At 45.4% G+C, this 24325-nt stretch overlaps 1 protein-coding gene across 7 annotated transcripts in view; it reads left to right on the plus strand.

The window, feature by feature from the left end:
* Positions 1-202: 202 nt before the first annotated feature.
* SLC37A3 (solute carrier family 37 member 3) overlaps positions 203-24325 on the plus strand; it is a 49605-nt gene continuing 25482 nt past the window's right edge. Inside the window, exons 1-7 of one of the 7 annotated variants that reach the window (XM_032305680.1) lie at positions 203-395; positions 7044-7141; positions 7351-7492; positions 10959-11120; positions 12298-12406; positions 20612-20704; positions 23949-24032. In XM_032305680.1, the coding sequence (XP_032161571.1) occupies positions 11032-11120; positions 12298-12406; positions 20612-20704; positions 23949-24032 (375 nt within the window). In that variant the 5' untranslated portion in view covers positions 203-395; positions 7044-7141; positions 7351-7492; positions 10959-11031. Of the gene's footprint in view, positions 396-7043; positions 7142-7350; positions 7493-9964; positions 9985-10958; positions 11121-12297; positions 12407-20611; positions 20705-23948; positions 24033-24325 lie in introns of those variants that run through there. The other 6 variants (XM_032305672.1, XM_032305673.1, XM_032305678.1 and 3 more) reach the window with 6 other exon arrangements.

Here is a 24325-nt window from a genome sequence, read left to right on the forward strand (position 1 = left end):
CCTAGATAGCTGTTCTCTCCAGATTATATCTTATCTCTCACTGCCATTTTCCAGTTTAGGCTCTTGGCCACCGTCCCCTGCCCCAGCCCAGCAGCCAGGTTCACCGAGGCCTCAGTGCTCCCTCTCCCTCCGCCTCCCCCAGCTACCCCGGCGGCCCGCAGGTGAGGCCGCGGTCGGACTACAGCTCCCAGCATGCCTTGGGGACGGGCGGGTCACGTGAGCGTCCGGAAACCCTGGCCGCCAAGCGGCGGGTGAGGTGGCTACGCGGGCGAGGGGCTACGGGTAGCGGAGCGAGCCGGCCGGTGGGCCGCAGCACGACGACTGCAGCGGCTCTCGGGTGCGCTAGCCCGGGCGCGCGGGGGGCCGACCGAGGAGGGGCCGGAGCCCGGCTTGGGGTGAGGTGTGGGGGCGCCGCCCGCGAGGGCGGTCCGGGGGGCTTCCATGGAGGGGAGGGCGACGACGCGGAGATGCGGCGGGAGCGGCCGGTGGGTGTGGCGCCGTGGGCTGGGCGGGCCGGCAGCCGCTCCCCGCCGCCCGGAGTCGTCCCTCGGTGCGGGGTGTGCGGGGCCGGGCCGGGCGGGCGAGGACCGCAGCGGGAGGGGAGCGGGAGGAGAGCGGGAGGAACGCGGAGGGCCCTCGGGAAGAGTCGGGAACGGGCCGCGCCACGAGGGCTCCCGTGCAGGAGCAGGGCTGTCGGTCAGAGCCGGGGAAGGGGCGCTTTTCAGGTGGGGGGGGGGAAGGGAGGCTTTTGGGATAAAACGCGCGGAGGCCAGAGGGCTTAGAAGGATCTTAGTGGAATACCCGAGTTTCCTGTTCTGGCAACTGCTGTGGCCTCAGTCAAGGAATTTGGTCACATTACTTATTCGTCATTCTCCCAGTATTCTTACTTGCAGAATGTGGTCTGTTTATTCTCACTTTTGGCAGGGGATAATGGGAACGCGTCCACAGGGTTTTTGGCGTTTCCTGAAATATAAGATGGTAGGTGAGCTCATAGTAACATTACTGAATGTTTATAGGGAGAAGAGTATGTTCCTGGGGTGACGGAAATCTGAATCTTAATTGCTCCCTTTCTTCAGTGTCTTGGTGCTGGATATGTCTTTGCCATTTGGTGGATGTTTGCTGTGTGCCAGGCTCTGAACTAGGAACTGTCTAAACTTCTCTCCTGTAGTTCTTAAATGAGGGAGTTGAGGCCCATTGAAGGGTCTATGGTTCTAACTTGAATTTTTTTTTTAAAGCTTTTATTTATTAATTTGACAGAGAGAAATCACAAGTAGACGGAGACGCAGCCAGAGAGAGAAAGAGAGAGGGAAGCAGGCTCCCTGCTGAGCAGAGAGCCCGATGCGGGACTCGATCCCAGGACCCTGAGATCATGACCTGAGCTGAAGGCAGCGGCTTAACCCACTGAGCCACCCAGGCGCCCCCCAACTTGAATTTTAATGCCTTTTTGTGGGCTACACATGGTTTCATCTAGCATCATTCTTCTGTTAATCTTCTTCTTTTTTTTTTTTTTTTTTCAGTATGTTCAGTTAGCCAGTATATTTCTTTTTTTAAGGTTTTTGATTTGTTTGAAAACGAATGTGAAAGCATGAGCAGGAGGAGGGGCAGAGGGTTGGGGAGAAGCAGACTCAACGTTGAGCAGGGGCCAGATGCAGACCTCCATCCCAGGACCCTGGGATCATGACCTGAGCCGAAGGTAGATGGTTGACTGACAGCTACCCAGGCGCCCCCTCTCTTGTTAATCTTTGATTTCCATCAGAAAATGACCTGAAACAGTACTTTTATAAAATTAAAGCGAGGGATGCCTGGGTGGCTCAGTCGGTTAAGCGTCTCCCTTTAGCTCAGGTCATGATCTGGAGTCCCAGGATCAAGCCCAAGTTCCACTGTCAGGCTCTGTGCTGAGCGGAGAGTCTGCTTTCCCTTCTGCCACTCAACCTGCTGGTGTGCATGCTCTCTCTCTCTCTCTCAAATAAATAAATAAAGTCAGTGCAATGTGTTGTTTTCTCTCTAGCTTTCAGGGTCAAGTGTATCATCACAGGTTGTGTTTTGTTCCTCTTCATCACAGACAAAATGAAATGTCACAGCACTGACCATTAACTGGAGTATAAGTCTTTGGCTAGGAGAGGGCAGGGTTTTGTTTTGTTTTGTTTTTTAAGATTTTATTTCTTTATTTGAGAGAGAGAGCGAGAGAGAGCACAGTTGGGGCAGGGGGAGAAGGAGAGGGAGAAGCAAAGTCCATACTGAGCAGGGAGCCTGAGGTGGGACTCGATTTCCAGGATCCTGGGATTATGACCTGAGCTAAAGGCAGATGCTTACCCAATTGAGCCACCCAGGCACCCAGATTTTTTTTTAAATACAACCTATCCCCCTGTGTGGATCTCAGACTCATACCCCAAGATCAAGGGTTGCATGTTGAACCTGTTGAACCAGCCAGGTGCTCCAAGAGGGAAAGATTTGTATCTTAGAAGCTTCTTGTCTTTGGAATATGTTTAAAATGTAGGAAGAATGTAGTTTTAGGAACCCTAGAATAAGACAAGAAAATTTTACAGGTAAAGGTTAAGTACTTTACATATGTGGTAATGCAACAATTTAAGAAGAGAGAAAAATTACAGAAGACTTCAGTTTTGAGTAAAAGGGTTCAGGTAGTACAAGTAAATGGCATCAAATCAGATAATGTGGGATGAAAAGGATATTTGCATAAGTGTCAAGCACTGAGGTGCTCAATTACAACATACGCAGTACTCTCAAAATAGCGAAACTCAACTATATGTTTAATACTCTTCCAGCTGCCTTTCTATATTTCAGTACACATAATCTTTTTCCTTTGCAAATATAAAAACTGAAATCTGAGAAGTAAGTCGAAATCTGAGAAGTAAGTCGTTGTCCATCTAATGTGCTACTCCTTGAGTAATAGGGGTTACACTGTTACTGATAAAGTGTGGGTTTTGTTTTTTTTTGTTTCCATTCTGAATTTATACCTCTAAGCTTAAGGTGAGCTATTTCTTTTTTTTTTTTTTTTAAAGATTTTATTTATTTACTTGACAGACAGAGATCACAAGTAGGCAGAGAGGCAGGCAGAGAGAGAGGAGGAAGCAGGCTCCCCGCCGAGCAGAGAGCCCGATGCGGGGCTCGATCCCAGGACCCTGGAATCATGACCTGAGCCGAAAGCAGAGGCTTTAACCCACTGAGCCACCCAGGTGCCCCAAGGTGAGCTATTTCTGATTACTATGTTTTACCCAACTTGGGATATTTTAACCTTTTTTTTTTTTTTTTTTTTAAAGATTTCATTTATTATTTATTTGACAGAGAGAAATCACAAGTAGATGGAGAGGCAGGTAGAGAGAGAGAGAGGGAAGCAGGCTCCCCGCTGAGCAGAGAGCCCCACGCGGGCCTCGATCCCAGGACCCTGAGATCACGACCCGAGCTGAAGGCAGCGGCCCAACCCACTGAGCCTTTTTTTTAAAATACAGTATAGCATAGAGACTAGGGTCAGGTCTGGGTTTGAATGCTAGCTTTGTCTAATGAGAGATACTACTTTAGGGGCACCTGGGTGGCTCAGTGGGTTAAGCCTCTGCCTTCAGCTCAGGTCATGATCCCAGGGTCCTGGGATCGAGCCCCACATTGGGCTCTCTGCTCGGCAGGGAGCCTGCTTCTCCCTCTTTCTCTGCCTGCCTCTCTGCCTAGTTGTGATCTCTGTCAAATAAATAAATAAAATCTTTAAAAAAAAATTAAAAAAAAAAAAGAGATACTACTTTATAAAATCTGTTTTCTCATCTCCAAGATGTGAGAACTATATGTTCTAGTTCAGGGCAAGTACCCAGCACAGTGCCTGGCACTTTGAAACTGTTCATTGTTGGTTATGGTCAAAGGATTCATTCATTCACAAAATCTTTATTGATGCTTCTTTTTTTTTTTTTTTTAAAGATTTTATTTATTTATTTGACGGAGAGAGAGATCACAAGCAGGCAGAGAGGCAGGCAGAGAGAGAGGGAGAAGCAGGCTCCCTGCCGAGCAGAGAGCCTGATAAGGGGCTCGATCCCAGGACCCTGAGATCATGACCTGAGCCGAAGGCAGAAGCTTAACCCACTGAGCCACCCAGGCGCCCCTTTATTGATGCTTCTAAAAGCATCAGTTGATACAGGGTGCTGGAGATATAGCTGTGGACTTAAGACAGATGATCTCACTGCTTTTGGGGAGCTTACAGACGAACAGTACACATGTAAACAGTTAAATGGGAATAATTCGATTGGTAGCAATGCTATGAAGGGAAGAAACAGAGACAGAGATGAGAGTGGTCACTGAGTGACTGCCCCAAGCGTTGTAGAGAGAGGACCGTCAGAGCACACAATGAGGGAGATGACTTGAGGATGAGCCAAGAAAAGGAAAGAACAAGCCATTGCAAGGAACCAGAGGAAAAGCATTTCGGGCAGTGGAACAGCAAATGCAAAGGCTCAAAGCAAGAAACGGCTCAGGGACAGGAAAAGAATTAGGTGTGGGGAGGTTGCCATGAATGAGGAGGAGTGGTACTGGCAAGGGTGGGGAGGAAGGTGGGCAAAGAGGAGGAAGGAAATGGCTTAGAGCCTCACCGTGTCCAAGAATGGCGGCTCCATCCTAGCAAAGGATTGGGAACCACCCAGATACCTGGTAGGAGATTGGAATGTGCTAACTCTGTAGGTGTGGATAAGGAGAGATCTCTAACCTCTGGTAAGTGAAGAAAAGAAAAAAGTGCAGAATAGTGCACGTAATATGCTCTTTTGTGGATGTGTGGGTATGAGGGGCTCTGCCTGGAGTGTATGCACAGGGGTAGATTCTGTGAGGATGTAGGAGCACAGGGTGATGAGACCAGAGAGGGAGACATCACTGTATATACCTTTTGATGTCTTTTGATTTTTCTGCCTTATGTACGTACAACCTATTGAAAATTAATAAAACAATAAAAAAACTCTCAAAAAGCATTGCCTCAGGCAGTCTCCTCCTTCGTCTCCAGCCTCCTTTTACCAGCCACCACTGTCAGCTCCACTGCTCTCCCCCACCTTAACCTTCTTATTTTACACTGCAGGACTGGGGGTATTCAGGCTTTGAAGGCCATGGTAAAGAGTTTTGTATTTTTATCAGAGTCTTGGGAAGCCATCAGTGTGTTTTGAGCAGAGGAATTAGAGCTGATTTATATTTTAAGATCTATTTCTGGAGGCGCCTGGGTGGCCCAGTCAGTTAAGCGTGTGCTTTGGGCTCAGGTCATGATCCCAGGGTCCTGGGATCGAGCCCCACATTAGGCTCCCTGCTCAGTGGGGAGGCTGCTTCTCCCTCTCCCTCCCCTCCATCCCCCATCCCCCGCCCCGCTCCTGCTCTCTCTCTCTCAAATAAATAAAATCTTAAAAAAAAAAATCTATTTCTGGTTGATGTGTGGAGAATGAGTTGGGGGCAGGGTAGATGTAGAAATTGTGAAGGCCTGCAGGAGGCTGTTGCAGTAGGCTTGGTGGTGGCAGTGGGGATAGAGCGAGGAGGACAGATCTGGGATGTATTTTAAGAGGTAATTAGAAGCGGGGTGGATGTGGAAGCTGAGAGAGAGAAGGAAAAGTGAAGGAAAAGTCCTGGTTACCTTGGGCTACTTGGAGGAATGGTGGTATCATTTAAGTTGGGAAATACTGGGGGAGGAATGTAGGTCTGGAGGGAGGACACGAAGAATCTTGCTTCAGATCCATGGAGGCATATCAGGTGGACGGTCGGCTGTACTGTGGGGTCCACATTAGAGCCCTGGTTCTGGGGGGTGGTCATTGGCCGAAAGCCATCGTACGAGGTGAAGGAGAGAGAGGGATGCTGGAACTTTAAAGAGCGAAGTGTGAAATTGTCGTCTTAGAGGTTGAGTAAGCAAAATAATTGGGGAAGTGTAGACATGCTGGGCAGTGTTGCATGTTCTTTGAGGTTTGTGGTTTTGAATCTTTAAGTGAAAACAGCCTGCTTGTGTGATTTTTCTCTGGCAAAACTCAGCTACTTGGATGCAGGGAAGGAGGACAGAGGCAAGCAAGTAGGTGCGTGCGCACGCTCTTGCACACACACACACACGCACGCACACGCATGCACAGCCTGCGAGGGAGTTGGTTAGATTCTAAGTTAGTGAAGACTGAAATGAGGACCAGAGGAGGATTATGGATACCGGGAGAATGGTGAGGTGACCGAGCTGGGAGCCTTGTCGAGGTAAAAGGACTCGAGTGGAAAGTGGGAGAGGGAAGGAATGACGGGTGTTTGCGGTCTAGTTTGGGGAGGTGACGTAGGCACTGGCTGGGTCTTGACCATGGAGGGGCTTTCAGTGTGGGGCAGAGGCAAAGATTGGTGGTGGAGAAGACAGTGGAGGTTGAGCTGAGCCACCTGGCTCTTGGGCTGGGACCGAGGCGGTGGTGGAAGGAAAGAGAGGCAAGGGTCTGTGTGGGAAGGTCAGGAGGTGACAAGGCAGCAGCCAGTAGGGGGCCCTCTCCCCCCGAATCGCCCTTCCCGGCCAGCCTGAGTTCAGAGAAGCTGGAGTCCTCTGAGGAGGAAGAGTGACTGTGAGAGAAGACAGACAACTTCTTGAGAGACCCTGGAGGAGGCAGGGTCATCTGGGGGTGGTCAGGAGTTGGAGGCAAATATCGTTCAGAGGAGGGTGACCATGTGGAGAAGTTCACTTGCCTCATATCTAGATTTCTAGAGAGCAAGATAAGAAGTTGGGGTGGGGTGAAGATTGGGTCAGGTCACATGGGCACGGGGATGAGTTGCTTTGCACATGCCGTCTCCTTTCCTGCCAGCCTTCCCCCCATCTTTCTAGCTGTGTCTCCCACAGTGTTCCCAATACATGACAAACTGAAGTCTTACTGACGTGGGGTTGGAATGGTCTCTGAATATCTATAGAAAGTGACAGTTTTGGAGTGCTTCATATCCCAAGACGTTGTTTGGTAAGGGGAGATTGCCTTCTGTCTGGACGTGTTACATGAGAAGCCATCTTTTATGTAACATTGATTACACAGTGTGGAGTGTTCATCCTGGAAAATAATCTTGTATGAGTGATCTTCTAGGACTCAAAAAAGCTTCAATATGAATCAGATGAGTTAATGATTATCAGCTTGTTTTGAAAAGTGGAACATGGCTCAATGGTTCCAGATCCTTCTTGATGGTAAGGATCTTATTTTTGATAAGATTTGTTTTTAAAAGCTAGTTCTTATTCCCATATGATAGTTGTATATTCAGTATCCATTAACTGAGAAAATACGAAATGGTAAGCTACTATGAATTTAGAAAAACTTAAATGGATTTTTTTTTTAAATTAGAACAGCATTTACTTACACTTGAAAAATGTTAGACATTTGTTCTGTCTGTATTTAGAGCAGGAATGAAAATGGTCTTCAGAAAGTAGGATGTGCTTGGTGGATTCAGACTTGGCAGAAACTCTCGACACTTCCCCAGGGTCGCAGAGCTCACGGATGAGTAGAAACTACTTCTGTGATGCAGGGAATATAAGTGCAAGGTATTATTATTGTTATTAATTACTGTAATTACTTAGGACCAGATGCTATAATAGTATTAATTTTAAGTGGCTTTCTGCCAATAGCAGGTGAATATTTAAGACTATTTTCCCGGTGTACTTATTAAGTCCTTTCTCTCCTGTCACATTAGCTAAGGAAAAAGTGGTTTATTTAGAAATGAAATCCAGATGGTCTCAAACAGCTTGGTAGTCGTGTAAAGTTATTAATGTAACTACACAACCTTGAAATACACAACCATTATTGCCAGAGCAGTGCAATCCCAATCCAGTAGAGTGTACATTTTTGGAATTATTATTTTACCTGATAAATTACTGAGCTTCATAAATCATATCCTTTCCTGAAGTACTCAGTACACTGTTTTGAGGTGTGAATGTGTTCAATTCATAGAGCTACAATTTCCATAAAGCTTTGAGTTGTTCCACTGGGGTTTCATGTTTAATTTAGGGGCTGGAGGTAAATTTAGCAGTGACACTAATAGCTCTCAGGTTTGTAACTTTCTGGAATTATAGACAGAGTTTATTTGTTATGTCTTGGAAGTGGAATTTTAATATCCTACTTGGCTCATTATATTGTGAACATTTTCAGGCAGAAAGAGTAAGTGAAATTAGCTACATTCTACTGGTGTGGGACTGATTAATCCTGGGCAGGTCAGTGGCTAAAATAATTATCTTACGTATATAATTACCTTACATACATTGTTTATTTTAATCTCCTAACTCTCAGAAGAGATACGCCATTTTATAGATGACCATCTGTGATTCATAAAGTTTGGCTTGTCCAAGGGCTTATGGCCAGTAAGTGAAACAGCTGTAATGTTGATATAATTTTAACCACCTCAACTTTGTACCTTTTACCCAAAAGTTTCAGGAATGGCCTTTTGGCTGGGTCTTTGGGCATGTAAGGTTTGCCTATATCTACCAAGCTACTATGGCTAGTGAAAACATGAGTATAATGGCAGTTACAAGGAGCACGGCCTTGAAAGCAAAGCCCTGTGATTTGCCAGTTTTAATACTGGAAGTTCTTTTTTTTTTTTTTTAAGGTTTTATTTCTTTATTTGACAGAGAGAGAGATCACAAGTAGGCAGAGAGGCAGGCAGAGAGAGAGGGGGAAGCAGTCTCTCCGCCAAGCAAAGAGCCCGATGCGGGGCTCTATCCCAGGACCCTGAGGTCATGACCTGAGCTGAAGGCAGAGGCTTAACCCACTGAGCCACCCAGATGCCCTTCAGTACTGGGAGTTCTTGAGTTTTTCTCCTGCCTTGACTATAGTAGTACACATAGCATACAGGTCATTTCATTAATTTTTTTCCTAATATGCACGTGAATTATAGGATTTTTCCAATGATGTTGATGTTATCCCTTCTGATTGTAAAAGTAATACCCACCTTTATTGTAGACTTTTTAGGGAAGGGTATAGAAAATTAAAATTCCCCTAATGTTGCTACCCAAAGAGAACTAGTATATCCCCTATTTATTTGTAAATATTATGTAAACATAGAGTTGAATTGATTATGAGTTGTATCTTACTTTTTTTTGTAAGTAATCTACACCCAATGTGGGTCTTGAACTCATGACCCTGAGATCAAGAGTCCTATGCTCTACTGACTGAGCTGCCAGGCGCCCCATTTTCTTATGTGACATTTTCTCATGTCATTAAAAAGCCTTAATTTGTCATGTCAAATGATTATAAACTATTCAGCCATGTGGCTATACCATAATTTATCTACACATTCCGCTTTTCATTGCATCTTTAGGTTGTGCAGACTAATAACTGGAGGCATGAAGTTTAGATGCTTAGTTTGTCAGGGCAGTGCTCCTTTCAGAGAGGACCAAGGAGCACTGACAGGAAGTCGTGGAGACAGACGGGCTGGGAGTGGCCCTGCCTCTTTCCCCATTTCCTTATGACTGACACAAAGTTTATTTCTTTAATAGAAGAAAGCTCCTTTGACAAGCTGTGAAAACTACCTTTGTTTATAGACCTGAATGTACCTTGTATTTCTTTAGGAGTAGATCCCTGGAAATGGGATTTTTGTGTCAAAGGCTGTTGATGAACATGCTCGATTATCTTCCTGTAATACGTTTCACATCCCTTAGCAGCATACGAGAGTTCAGGAGTCATTAGACCTTGAGCTACATTGGGCACAATCTTTTTTAACTTTGCAGAAGTTTTCTTGCCTTAACCAAGCAAGTATGCCTTTCTTGTGTTACTGGTAAGATTGGAGCTTTCAGCCATTTCATTTCTTCTGAATTGCTTATTCATTTCCTTTCCTCATTTTTCTGTCAGAATTAGAGATTCTCTCTCTCTCTCTCTCTCTCTTTTTTTTTTTAAGATTTTATTTATTTATTTGACACAGAGAGAGAGAAAGCAGGGGGAGCGGCAGCTGAGGGAGAAGGAAGCCCAGGACGGAACTCCATCCCAGGACTCTGGGATTGTGACCGGAGGCGAAGGGAGATCCTTAACTGCCTGAGCCACCCAGGTGCCCTCCTTTTCTTATTCTTTTAAGATTTTATTTTTATTTTTTTTATTTTATTTTTTAAATTTATTTATTTATTTGACTGAGAGAGAGATCACAAGTAGGCAGAGAGAGAGAGAGAGAAGGAAGCAGGCTCCCCGCTGAGCAGAGAGCCTGATGCAGGGCTCGATCCCAGGACCCTGGAATCATGACCTGAGCCGAAGGCAGAGGCTTTAACCCACTGAGCTACCCAGGCGCCCCTAAGATTTTATTTTTATGGTGCACCTTGGTGGCTGACTTGGTTAAGTGTCTGTCTTCAGCTCTGGTTGTGATTCCAGGGTCCTGGGGTCAAGCCCTGTGTTAGTCTCCCTGCCCAGTGGGGAATCTGCTTATCTTTCTCCCTCTGTCCTCCACCCCGCTCATGCCCTCTTTCTTGCTCATTCTACTTCAGATAAGTAAATAAAAATCTTAAAAAAATATTTATTTAACAGTGAGAGAGGGAACACAAGCAGGGCGAGTGGGACAGGGAGAAGCAGACTCTCCACTGAGCAGAGAGCCCGATGTAGGGCTCAATCCTAGGACCCTGAGATCATGACCTAAGCCGAAGGCAGATGCTTAACGGCTGAACCACCCAGGCGCCCTAAAAGATTTTATTTTTAAGTAGTTTCTACATGCAGCTTGGGGCTTGAGCTGACAACCCCAAGATCAAGAGTCATATGTTCTTCTGACTGAGCCAGCCAGGCGTCCCTGAATTAGTGACTTTCTTATCAGTTTGTATGAGAGTTCTTTCATTAGGATCTAATCTTTTGTTAAGGATTTTTCTTTTCAAGGGCTTGTTATAAACATAATTATCAATCTAGTTTTCTGGAGTCACTAGCCCAGATGATTTTTTTCAAGGTCTGATAATATACTGACTGGCTAGCTATAAGTCTAATAATTCAGTTTTTGGAGAGACTGCCTATTTTAAGTAATGATGATAATGCATTTTGTCTTTTCAGAAAGAAGAAATGATGTAGATAATTCACTATCCGAACTTCAAGGTCAGAGGTGGGAAGGAAGGTCAGGAAGACTATGGCCTGGCCGAATATTTTTCGAAGAGGGACTGCGTTCTCCCGGTTCAGCCATCATCATGTTGTTGTGTTCCTGCTCACCTTCTTCAGGTAGGTTCGTTGCTCAGACTGTGCACTCGTGTTTTTTGGGCTTATTTGTTTGAGGGAGCTAGTTGTTGGCATGGCAAGTACAGTGATTGATTGGTATGGGCTCATGAAATAGCCTAGTTATTCCTCCTGTTGTGCTTTCTGGTACCTCTAAGTAGTTTCCAAAGACCATTTTGCCCATGTTTCCTCCATGTCTGGAGGCATTTTTGGTTGTCACCCTGGGGGCAGGGGTGCCACTTGCAGTGGGCAGAGACCAGGGATGCTGCCGTAGGTCCTGCAGTGCACAGGCTATCTTTTCACAATAGAGAATTTGGGGGGCCCAAAATATCACCAGTGCCATGGTTGAGAATCCCTGTTTTAATATACAGTTTTTTATTTGTTGAAACCAGGAGCTTCAGAACAAAGGGTGCATGTATTCAGGGAGTGCCGTGTGCGTCTTTGAGCAGTAAAGATGGACCGAGACAATTGGGAGGAGCTCTAGGAACTCCTGTGAGCTTCCGAGCGTTAGCACGACTAAAGGACCATCTGTGTTTATGATTCTGTGGCCCTCAGTGGCTTTCTTTAGTGGTTGATAGACGCCACAAACCAGGTTGTGTGGTTTTAGGAGCCGTGTTACTTATAACACTGTGACTCAGTTATTTTGATGATTTCTTCTGGGTCGATTTTATTATTAATCTTTACTGAAGTCACCACACATGATGTGATTTACTTGTTTTAAGGCAGAAACTAAGAGATGGTTCTCTGTGTAAGAGTTGATAGGTAATCTCGGATGCTTGCTTGAGGGGTGAGACGGGACATCAGAAGGAGGAAAAGATGGGACTCAGGAGGCAGCTACTTACTGGCTAATGCATCAAGGGGCCAGCAGTTGTTAAAGACTTAAAATTCTTTACAGAACTGCCGCCATGATTTAGAGTGGTTTGGGGTCAGTCACGCATCTGTCTTCTAGGTGGAGGGATAAGTTAGAAGTGAACACAGGTTCATATGGAAGATGACTAGTTAATTTTTTCTTTTGCTTGGGAGAGACTGTTCAGTTCATAGTTCCCATAAAGCAGTACTTTTCCTTTTTTTTTTTTAAGAGAAGAATTCTAAAATTGAATAAAACAAATGGGATTGTATTCAGGATTTTATTGAATGCCGTTTTCTTTGCTATTCATTCAGCTGTGTCTTTTCTCTTTTGCAGTTATTCGTTGCTCCACGCATCAAGAAAAACTTTTAGCAACGTCAAAGTCAGTATCTCTAAGCAGTGGACCCCAACTGCTTTTAACAAGTCAGTTGGACTGCCTGTAGAGGTAAGCAGAGCAAATGCAGGGGTGGGTTCAGGAAGGGAGCTGTGCCCACCTCCTAAGTTCTTCTCAAGTTCTACTTTGTTTCATTCATCTGCTTAGGACTCTGAAATGGATGTTTCCTATGGCATAAAACCCAAACTGTTCTGCCCAGTTTCTTAGCTTGCTGTGACTCAAGCTTGTTCTCCCCTTCTGTGCAGTTTCCCTCTCACTGTTTTGAAGTGATACATTTCTAGTGAGGGTTTTTTTAAAATCAAGTTTCACAAGTACCTGTACTCACTTCTGCCTCTGAGAATTTGCTTATGTTCTTTTGTATGCTCTTGCACTTTCTTCCCACCCGTTTAAGTCTTGCTTTTCCCTCTGTGGCAAGATGAAATGCTGCTTCTTAAAATTTCTTTAAAGATTTTATTTATTTGTTTGACAGAGAGAGACATAGCGAGAGAGGGAACACAAGCAGGGGGATTGGGAGAAGAAGAAGCAGGCTTCCCGCAGAACGGGGAGCCCAGTGTGGGGCTCGAGCCCAGTGTGGGGCTCGATCCCAGGACCCTGGGATCATGACCCGAGCTGAAGGCAGATGCTTAATGGGGCTGAGCCACCCAGGTGCTCCCACTTTTTTTTTTTCTTTTTGACAGAGATTACAAGTAGGCAGAGAGGCAGGCAGAGGGGGTGAGGGGAAGCAGGCTGCCTGCTGAGCAGAGAGCCCAATGTGGGATTCAATCCCAGGACCCTGAGATCATGACCTCAGCTGAAGGCAGAGGCTTAACCCACTGAGCCACCCAGGCCCCCCCCCCCTTTTTTTTAAAAAGTAATCCCTACAGCCAGTGTGGGGCTTGAACTCACAATCCTGAGACCAAGAGGCGCATGCTGTACTGACTGAGCCAGCCAGGGCGTCCCTAAAATGTTACTTTTCCTATCAAGTTTCTTCCCACCTTCAACTGATTTTTTTCCCCCTCTGAAAGGTGTACACCATGTGTTACATAGTTTAATGTTTCAGTACTTACATACTTTTTAATTGTTTCATTTGTTTGTATCTTGTTTAAGAGTCTAGAAGTCAGGGAATGTGTATCCACTTCCTTGAATTCATTATGGATCAGGTGAATCCTTGGATGACAGTTTGGAAGGGAGATGCTGTTCTTTATGTCTTTGGTTAATACAAAAGTCCACTCCACTCATTCTTTACCACATTGCTTGAGTTCTGCTTATGTGGGATCATACATACATATTAATGTTCTTGGCATGTCTTTTTTTAAGATTTTATTTATTTTTTTGAGAGAGAGAGAGCGGATAAGCTGGGGGTGGGATGGGGCGGAGGGAGGTGGGGAGCCCAACATGGGGCTGGACCCGGGACCCCTGAGATCATGACCTGAGACAAAGTCGGATACTTAACCGACTGAGCCGCCCAGGTGCTCCAACATGTCTTATTTCTTTTCTTTTTTTTGTTTTTAAAGATTTAATTTATTTATTTGACAGAGAGAGCAGGAGAGTATAAGCAGTGCGAATGTCAGAGGGAGAGGGAGAAGCAGACCCCCACCAAGCAGGGAGCCTGAGGCAGGGCTCGATCCTAGGACCCTGGCCAGAGCCAGAGCCAAAGGCAGTCACCTAACCAACCGAGCCACCCAGTTGCCCCAACATGTCTTATTTCTTAGAATACTTCCCCCTATTTAGATCAATTAAAAGGTGATGGATATCTGAACGTTATAGGACTATCCCCTCAAAATGTGATTAGGTTACTCAGTCATTTGCTTCTTGAGGGTCTGTCTTGCATAAACATTGTTCTAGGCAGTGAGCAAAAAAAAGCCTAGGGAGAGGATTAAAAGAAAAAAAAAGAGCCTGTCCTCACAGAGCTCATGTGTTGAAGATGCTCTTGCACAGTTTTTCCTCCCCACCCTCCCTTTATTTAAAGTTTATTTTTGGGCACCTTGGTGGCTCAGTGGGTTAAGTGGCTGCCCTCAACCCAGGTGATGATCCTGGGGTGCTGGGATTGAGCCCTGCAGGGGACTCTCTGCTCAGCGGGTAGTCTGCTTCTCCCTCTGCCCCTCCCCCTGCTCATGCTGTCTCTCGCATGCTCTCTCTCTCTCCCTTGCAAAAATAAGTAAATAAGTAATCTTAAAAAAAAAACAAAGTTTTTTTTTTTTTTCGTAATCTCTACACCCAACTTGGGGCTTGAATTTACAACCCCGACATTGAGAGTTGCATGCTTTTCTGACTGAGCCAGCCAGGCAGCCCTTTTGAATGATTTTTCTTGAATTTAAGTTATCAGAAACTATTAAAAAGAAAGAAGTTAAGAGGGGTGCCTGGGTGGCTCAGTGGGTTAAGCCACTGCCTTCGGCTCAGGTCATGATCTCAGGGTCCTGGGATCGAGCCCCGCATCGGGCTCTCTGCTCGGCGGAGCTTCCTGCTGCCTCTCTCTGCCTGCCTCTCTGCCTACTTGTGATCTCTCTCTCTGTCATCCCCCTCTCTCTGCCTGCCTCTCTGCCTACTTGTGATCTCTCTCTCTGCCAAATAAATAAATAAAAATCTTAAAAAAAAAAAGTTGTTAGGAATAGAGGGCTAGATTTCACACTGACTGTTGACTAGTGCTGTGTGCACAGTGCGTGTGTCGAAACAATCAAGTGACTTGTTACAAACCTTTAAGACGGAGTGGCCTTAGAGGGGTCGTGTGCTCCAACCTCTCAGCCACAGTGGAATCTTTCTTTGTCAATATTGAAAGATGCTCACTGGCCTTCTGCTTTAATACTTCAAGGAAGTTCTTAAATGGAGGGAAAAGTGTTCTGCTGTTTAATTTCGATATTTGTTTTTCTGAGCTGGGCACAGTAGTCGATTCCTCTGCATGATGGCTTGCTGGGTATTCAAAGAAAACCTGTCTCCCTAGGTTTCTCTCGTTGAGGCTGGAGGAGAGATATAGTCTGACTCTTATAAAGAATGACCGGATTTGGTTGAGGCACTGGGTTTCCTGTTATGCTGCACAAGTCTGCGTTTGTTTTTTAGGTAACTGAGTTGGGGGTTCCCAGGACCACCCCCAGGTTTGATTCACTAAGAGGACTCGCAGGACTCCGCTTATAGTCCCACTTATAGCTACGGTTTATTCCAGTAAAAGGATAGAGAGCAGAGTCCGCAAAGGGGAAAAAGAGCGCAGGGGTTGAGGTCTAGAGGAAGTCAAGTGCAAGTTTCCAAGAGTGCTTTCTCGGTGGAGTCACACAGGATGGCTGTAATTCTTCCAGCAACACGTTGTGACAACATTGGTGGAATCATGTCTGCCAGGGAAGGTTATTAGAGACTCAGCGCCGAGGGTTTTTACTGGGACTGGTCATGTAGGCACCTTGTGCCTGGCACATACAAAATTGCAGGCTCTCAGAAGGAAAGCAGGTTCGGCATAAGCCACATTGTTTGTAAAAACAGTTTAGGTACAGTGAACCACTCTTAGCAGGAAAAGATGGGAACCCTCCCAAAATCCCAGTTCCCAGATGCCAGCCAGGGCCTCGCCTCACAAGTAGGCCCTTTGGAGGAGAGCAGTCTCAGGCCTGCTGTGTTAACTCTTTCCTGCCAATAACCTATGTCACATTATTCGCTCTTAATGAGACTTGAATTAACTTTTCTGCTTCGATGTTTGCTTGTTACTCTAATTGCTGCTAAAACAGGTTTCACCATTCTGGTTTATTCAGAACTATGAATTAAATAGTTTGGATGGATTGGTTATATAGAAGTCAAGTTCAGACTGATCCTGGAGATCTTTGTACTTCCATCTCTGTCTTCATGGACAGCAGTGCTGACCTTCCATTTGTCTAGACCTTAAGGTCTGGGTTTTTTCCTTCCTGAAGCCCACTGCTGGGAGTCGGGCTGCTGTCTGTGCCTTTCATTCCTCCTGTGCTTCTGGGTCTGTAACTGTCAGCCTTGGCCTCACTTTGAAACTTTGCTTTCTTGTCCAAAGTGGGAAGCATTCTTAGAACCAGCAGTTTATGTGGAATTATTCTGAAAAATATTTAAGTGTCTGGAACAGCATCATCAGAAATTACTCATGATGCTTTACAAAAAGAATTGAGCACCTACAGTCTCTTTACCTTGAGAATTTATAATGGATCCTGCTGATTCCGACGAACATTGCAAACAGCCAGCGAACACAACATAAAATCTATGTTTAAAGATAATAAGGAGTTAATGGTTAAATTTGACAAGTCGGACAACTTGACTGAAAATTGTGAACAGAATTTTGTTCACTAAATCAAAAAGCCTTGCCTCTCCAGCCACTAGAGTCTTCCATGAGAGTAGTGTGGGGACCTCCACTGTCCAGGAGAGGGAAGCGGAATTCAGGGTGTCCTCAGCTTTCTGTCTCAAGCTCATCCCCAGCCCCTCTTCCCCTGAAGAACCTCTTGTCAACTGATACCACTCTGGGTAGGCAGAGGACAGACCCCTGAATGCAGGTCAGCCTTAGCTCATCCTCTGCTCACCACTGCTGGAAGCTTGACGTCCCCACCGCATGCCTGGCCCTCACTTGGTGACGAACCTTCTCGCTTAGGAAACCCACACTGTCACTGTTGGTATAAGCAGGAAATTTTGTGTTTCCAGGAAGTGCCTCAGCACGCAGCTGTTCTCTTAGGTTCGTGCAAACCCTCTCCACCAGACACAGGAAAACCCCACATTTATACAGGCTGGTGGGTTCAAATAATTGTACATATACGCAGGCCAGCTTAAACCACTGAAGTGTGTGGGGTTTCAGCACGGTAAAGTCATTTTGTCAGTGACTTTCACGAGACATTGGATGATTCACTGTGTTTGACATGGACCGTTTCTCACTTAGTATATATACTCATCTTGATCTGACTTCTATGATTGTAGTAAATTTTCTTTTCTAGATTTTCTGTTATCCTATTTTCTGTATCTTTGTGTTAGTCCTAGGTTGTTTTTTTAGTTTTTGGTTTTGTTTTGTTTTGTTTTTTAAAGATTTTGTTTATTCATTTGACAGAGAGAGAGCATCCTCACACAAGCTGGGGGTGGGGGCAGAGGGAGAGGGGGAAGCAGACTCCTCGATGAGCAGGGAGCCAGATGCAGGGCTTGATCCCAGGACCCCGGATCATGAGCAGAGCCAAAGGCAGACACTTAACTGACTCAGCCACCCAGGCACCCCTGGTTTTTGTTTTCTACTTGTTAAGTAAGCCATCCAAAGTATATTTCAGCTGAATTCTGGCAGTGAAGCAGAAGAAAGCTGTTTAAAATCTGTGAGTTCTTGTGAAAGCCACCTGTGCAGGGACTTTTGGTGACATCTTGAGAGAATAAAGAAAACTCCAGAAACTTTGAGCAGCTGCTTGAGTCTGCTGTCTCTAGCTCACACTGGTGTGTGCCCAACAGGGCTTGGCCCTGGGTCCTGATGAGTATCAGGGTCAAAGATTGTGGTCTGAGGGAAAATGTGGCAAAATAACTAACTGGAGAACTTTAGGGCCCTACTTAGTGCACTGAAATACTGATGGATCTTAGCTTTGTAGGCTCTTCTCCCTGACGACAGTAGTATGTGAGGTGGTGTTAAAGGAGCAAGACTGGTGCCATAAGCCGCATAGAAATGAGTCCCAGTCCTTTAGAATTACACTTTATATATTCTTTTATCATTTTACTTTCTTTTAAAGATTTTTTCTTATTGCTGATTGTGATTTTTCTTCTTAATACTCTAAAGTCAGAATTTCCTTCCTGTAACAACCTATCTCAGAAATCATTTGTTCCAGTAGTTCTCTGAATTTTTGCTGTGAAGATCCCAAAGAGCTTTCGGTTATGTGGGTTTATATTTTTAGATACTTACTGTTTTAGAAATTAAAACTGAGAAATTTTTTTTAAATTTTAAAGATTTTATTTATTTATTTGACAGACAGAGATCACAAGTAGGCAGAGAGAGAGAGGGGGAAGCAGGCTCCCTGCTGAACAGAGAGCCGGATGTGGGGCTCGATCCCAGGACCCTGGGATCACGACCTGAGCCAAAGGCAGAGGCTTTAACCCACTGAGCCACCCAGGTGCCCTGAGAAATTGAAAAACAAAACAAAACAAAACAACACATCCGTTTTCTACAATAAAAAGGGTAGGGATGCCTGGGTGGCTCTGTTGGTGAAGCATTCACCTCTTGATTTAAGTTCAGGTCATGATCTCAGGGGCTTGGGGTTGAGCCCTGCATCGGGTTCCACACTCAGCACAGAATCTGCTTGAGATTCTCTCCTTCTTCCTCTTCCTCTCCCCCACCTCTAAAATAAATAAAATCTTAAAAAATACCTTGTTTTTTTAGTTATTTATAAGTGAGTGAAATAAACCCATAATGTGTTAACATAAATAACATTTTATGAAAAATGATTTTTTGAAACAAAAGCACTTTGTGAGGAGAGTGGCGTTGATTTACATTTTTGCAGATCTCATGTCTGGCTTAATAGAAGGTAGATTTTCTTTTTTTTTTTTTAAAGATTTTATTTATTTATTTGACAGAGAGAGATCACAAATAGGCAGAGAGGCAGGCAGAGAGAGAGGAGGAAGCAGGCTCCCCGCTGAGCAGAGAGCCCGATGTGGGACTCGATCCCAGGACCCCGAGATCATGACCTGAGCCGAAGGCAGCGGCTTAACCCACTGAGCCACCCAGGCGCCCCTGGAAGGTAGATTTTCATGTCTGCCTCTGAATTCGGTGTCTTGCAACATGATCCTTTGAACTATAGGAAGAGAATTTGGCCTTTGACAGATAACATAGTAGGAAGGGGAGAAGTATTTTAATAGCTTTTTCAGTTAATTGTGGGCATTCATCTTTGATACTACACCAGAATTTGACAAGGGGCAATTTCTTAAAGGTTAGTTGCCATGTGGAATCTGAAATTGTATCAATTAACTTTTTATACCCTTACTTAAATTAAGATCCATTGGTCTGTCTTTACTTCCATTGGATTCTGAAGTGATAAGCTTGTTTCGTTCTCTTCTGAGGAAGTATCTGCCAGATACCCAAATCTGAGTAACTAGAGCTTGTCTGTCAGTCCTTCTTTCTAGTAGGAAACAGCCTCCTTGCTCGCCCCTGCACAGCTGCCCAGGTGCTTTCCCTCAGGACGGCCCTGGGAGTTTGGTGTGCGGAGTGCTGGTGCCCATTCTCCACTCCAGCACACAGAGTTCATTACTAAAAAGAAATACTTGGGCCACATTTAATAAAATTAATACTTCTCACTGCTCAAGAAATTTTTTAAAAAGATTTTTATATATTAGCATGTGTGTGAGGCAGGGTGGACTACAGGGAGAGGGACAAACAGAGTCTTTGCTGAGCGTGGAGCCCACGGGGCTCAATCTCATGACCCTGAGATCATGACCTGAGCTGACATCAAGAGTCCAGCGCTCAACGGGTCCAGCCACCCAGGCGTCCCCTACTCAGCAAATCTTTATTGAGCATCTAGCATGTAGCAAGGATATTCTCAAGTGAAATTGGCTTTTTTTTTTTTTTAAGATTTTATTTATTTATTTGATGGACAGAGGCTGAGTGAGAGAGGGAACACAAGCAGGGGAAGAGGGAGAGGGAGAAGCAGGCTTCCCGCTGAGCAGGTAACGGGTAGGGGGACTCAATTGCATGGCTGAAGGCAAACTCCTAATGACTGAGCCACCCAGGCGTCCCTGGCTTTTTTTTTTTTTTTAAGACTGTGACCATGGCGGGGTGCCTGGGTAGCTTGGTGGGTTAAGCCTCTGCCTTCCGCTCAGGTCATGATCTCTGGACCTTGGGATCGAGTCCCGCATGGGGCTCTCTGCTCGGCAGGGAGCCTGCTTCCTCCTCTCTCTCTCTCTTGCCTCTCTGCCTACTTGTGATCTCTCTCTGTCAAATAAATAAATAAAATCTTTAAAACAAAAAGTAAACTGTGACCATGGCAATAAATATAGCTATTACTATTACTATTTTTATAGCAGTGAATGGTACGATGGGGTGTAACTGCCTTGACTCCTGCTGAGCCACAGGAGTTTTGCCCTCCTCCCCTGCATTTGCACCATCAATGGAGAAGTTAAAGGGCAAAAGCAGATAACATTTTAGTATTGTGCAAATAGCTTTGACCTTGCAGACCTTTTAGCATGTGTGTTTCCTTACCTACGGAGTGCGGGTTTCCTCTCTTCAGCCTCTGCAGGATTCTGTGAGGGTGGGCAGAGGCTGTAGATGCGGGCGCTCTGAGGAGGACGAAGGACAGCCTGGTACCAGTGGGGCCTGATGGGGTTCTTGTGTTGCCGTAGATCTGGAGCCGCAACCGTTTGTTTCCCAGCGCAGAGGAGGCCACTCTTTTCCTTGGGACCCTCGACACTATTTTCCTCTTCTCTTATGCTGTGGTAAGTTTCGAATTTGGGGGGTTTAGGTGGAGGAAAGAAGTAAGTGGAAATGACTCCAACCTTATGAAGTTCGTAAGGGATTCTAGAATTTGCTGAAGTTTATGTTCTGTGTCCCTCCCATCCAGCCAGCCAGCCAGCCAGCCAGCCATCCGTTTGACAGATACTTGCTGAGCACCTAGCACATGCCAGATCTGTGGGAGCTCATCGGTGAGCAACACAGGAAAAATCCCCAGTTTACAAAACTTACATTCTTGAAATGGGATCTAAGGGAGACAAACAGTAATACGGTGCTGCACATAAGCAAATAGAGCGTATGGTTGAAGGGGGTAGGTGCTGTGGAGAAAAAAACAGGAAAAGGAGAATAAAGAGCCCTGGGTGGGAGTTGTAATTTAAGTAGGATAGCTGGGGAAGACCTCAGGTAGGAGGGGCTGTTTGAGCAAAGACCTGAAGTGGGTAAGTGAGGTCAGGGTGACTAGAAGAGAGTGACAGGAAGTGAGGCCAGAGAAGGTATGGGGCTCAGACCTTTAAGAATTTGGTCCCTTTGTTTGGGGCTTTGGCTTTTGGCTTTGTTTGGGGCCTTGAGTGCGTTGGGAGCCCTGGAAGGTTTTGCACAGAGAGTACCAAGATCTGCCCTGTGTTTGGACAGGCGCACTTGCTGCCCCAGGAGAGCAGACGGAAGGGCAGAGACAGCCCAGGGAGGCAGGTTAGGCTTTTCCAGTTTTGAGGTGAAGGGTGATGGTGGTTTAGATCCAAGGTGGGAGTAACAGAGGTGGGAAGAGGAGGGTTGAACTGTGTTTTGAAGGTAGAACCAATAATTCTTTTTCCTGTTGAATGTGGAATGTAAGAGAAAGAGGTGTTGAGAACAACTCTAGGGAGGAAGTGTCACAACAGAGTGGAAGACGACGGGGAGGGGGGGCTGTGGGGGAAGTGTCTTTTGGACATGTTACCTGTGAGTTACCTATTATTGTCCAAAGGATGAAGAGTAGACCCTTGGTTAGGGGAGTCTGGAGTTCAAGTAGAGGTTCAGGCTGGTGGTACGAATTCTAGAATCCTTGGCATATAGATAATTTTCAGAGTTACAAGACTGGATGACATCATCGAGGGACTGGGTGAGGATAGGGAAGAGGAGTGACAGCTGAGCATAGGGCTTCCCTTAGAGGCAGGAGCTGGGAGGAATGGGCGAGCAAGGCCAAGGTAGAACAGTAAAGGAGGAGAACTGTGGAATGGTGGTGTCGAAGAGCCGTACCAGCAGGGCAGGGGCTAGTTCTCTGTCTGAGGTAGTCTGGGAGGGGACAGCTAGGATCTCCGTGAGGTTGTAGGGGGCAAGGGTGGCTGCTGGATTGAGGCCGTGGGAAGTGGTGGTAGCCACTGGACACACGCACCATCAGTGGGCCTCCCTTTCCTCCCAGTGTCTCCAGTGTCTGACCGCCTCTCTTGAAAATGGGTACAGTTATATAGATGCCTTTGTCTTTTACAGTTTCATTTCTCTGAGAGAGTGAAAGTGCACATGCGCACACACAAGCGGGGGTGGGGCAGAGGGAGAGAGAGACTGGCAGGCAGACTCTCTGCCTAGCTACAGGGTCTCAGTCCCACAACCCCAAAACCACGATCTGAGCCAAAATCAAAAGTCAGAAACGTAACAGACTGAGCCACCCAGGCGCCCCATAAAAAAGCCTTTTGATTACGAATGTCCAGGTGATGTGAAATACCCGGAGAAAGTTCCAGAGTACTCTCTGCATGTTTGTTTGGGCAGTTATTGGATTATCTTCTTCAAAGAGGAAACTTGTAGAAACAACTGGAGCAGACCGTGGCTTCTATAGCCATGCTCTTCACCCTGGGCGTTTTCTGTATGAAATGCCGGTATGGTCATTCGGCTTTGGCTGGAGCACTCCCGGGGGTGTTTCTCTTTGAGCCTTTTATGGAGTATTTTAAGAAGCGGGGTAGTCTAGTGCAAAGACCAGCTCTACCACCATCAACTAGCTGTGTGAAACTTGGCTCTGAAATGGAATTTGACCTTTTTTTGATCTTTAGTTTTCTCTTCTGTAGAGTTGTGATAATGCCTGTCCCTGGGATTAAATAGGTTTAGGAGATAAAAGGCGCCATGAAACGTCAGTGATCATACTGCTTCTTTATATTGAGCTGCGGCCTTCTGTAGCTTCCAGGCGTCATGCAGGCGTTTGGAACAACAGGGAATGGATTGATTGCCTAATCTGAAACACTGGGAGAGTTTCTTCACCCCCTTTGCTATATATAGCATAAGGCTCGGGAGTGGCAGCTCTAGAACACATCATCGAAAGCTTACAGGTACCTCTTTTGAGGTAGTGACAGGTTCACCATAGTGAGACACATCATCTGAATTTTCTCTAACGCAGGTGTCAGTTGATCAGAAACACTTGTATCTGGATTTAGGTTTTCAGTCAGGGTGTTTATTCATTTTATATATTTAGGGAGGAAACCTAGTGTATTGCCCTGGGCTCTTTAGTCTGCCTTGATACCGTGACGCAGGTTTTCATTTCCTGCCACTCATTGGGAGGAGAGCAGAAGGCAGAACATTTGTACTTAACCTTCAACTGATGACTGTCTTTGCGTCCCTACTCTCCCTGCCTCGTGAGGTCAGGAAACCCAGGGGCCAGATTAAGCAGGCAGTGCCCATGCCCCAGAAGCTTCTTTTGTCAGGACACGTTGTAATACATCTTGATTCAGGATGCAGATGGCTAAGAGCAGCCCCTCTGGGAATGCAGATAACTGATCTGTGGATCTGTTCTAGAAAATGAAATATATTTGTGTGCTTGTTTTATTAGTATGCCTGTTTTTTTTTTTTTTTCTCATTTTGTTTTTATTTTTGTTTTTCCAGTCTCCTCTTAGGCAGTGAAGGGAATCTACTTTTGGTAGAATCCAAGTTTACACTGGATTACAGAATTCTGGTGCATGAGTTTGTTTATAGTATAGCGTGAGTTTGTTTACAGTATAGCTTACCAAAGCGCACTGTCATTTCATGAACCATGTGTAAAACTGATGGAGACAGCTAGTCTGATGTAAGAATGAAGTGTAGTTTTGAATCGTGTTGGTGTTTTAATTCCCTCTTGCTTTGCAACCCACATTCCTTTTTTCGGACTTTATTCAGAACTGTGTTTGGAACAACAGGGAATGGATTGATTGCCTAATCTGAAACACTGGGAGAGTTTCTTCACCCCCTGAATAACTGTGTTATTCAGAACTGTAAAAAAAAATGTTTTATTTTTAGGGCCTTTTCATCAGTGGAATTGTTGGAGATCGGCTTAATTTACGATGGGTTCTATCTTTTGGAATGTGCTCTTCTGCACTAGTGGTAAGTTGAAGAGGTATTATCATCACCAATATCATCATCTTGGTTGGGTATATTAGAATCCAAGCACCGATCCCCATTGCTGTATGTAGAATAGAAAAGTAAAATTAATCTTCTGTTTTTTTTTTTTTTTTTTTTTTAAAGATTTTATTTATTTATTTGACAGAGAGAAATCACAGGTAGATGGAGAGGCAGGCAGAGAGAGAGAGAGGGAAGCAGGCTCCCTGCTGAGCAGAGAGCCCGATGCGGGCCTTGATCCCAGGACCCTGAGATCATGACCTGAGCCGAAGGCAGCG

This window comes from Mustela erminea, chromosome 11 (genome assembly GCF_009829155.1).
Source record: "Mustela erminea isolate mMusErm1 chromosome 11, mMusErm1.Pri, whole genome shotgun sequence".
In the NCBI taxonomy this organism is placed as follows: domain Eukaryota; kingdom Metazoa; phylum Chordata; class Mammalia; order Carnivora; family Mustelidae; genus Mustela; species Mustela erminea.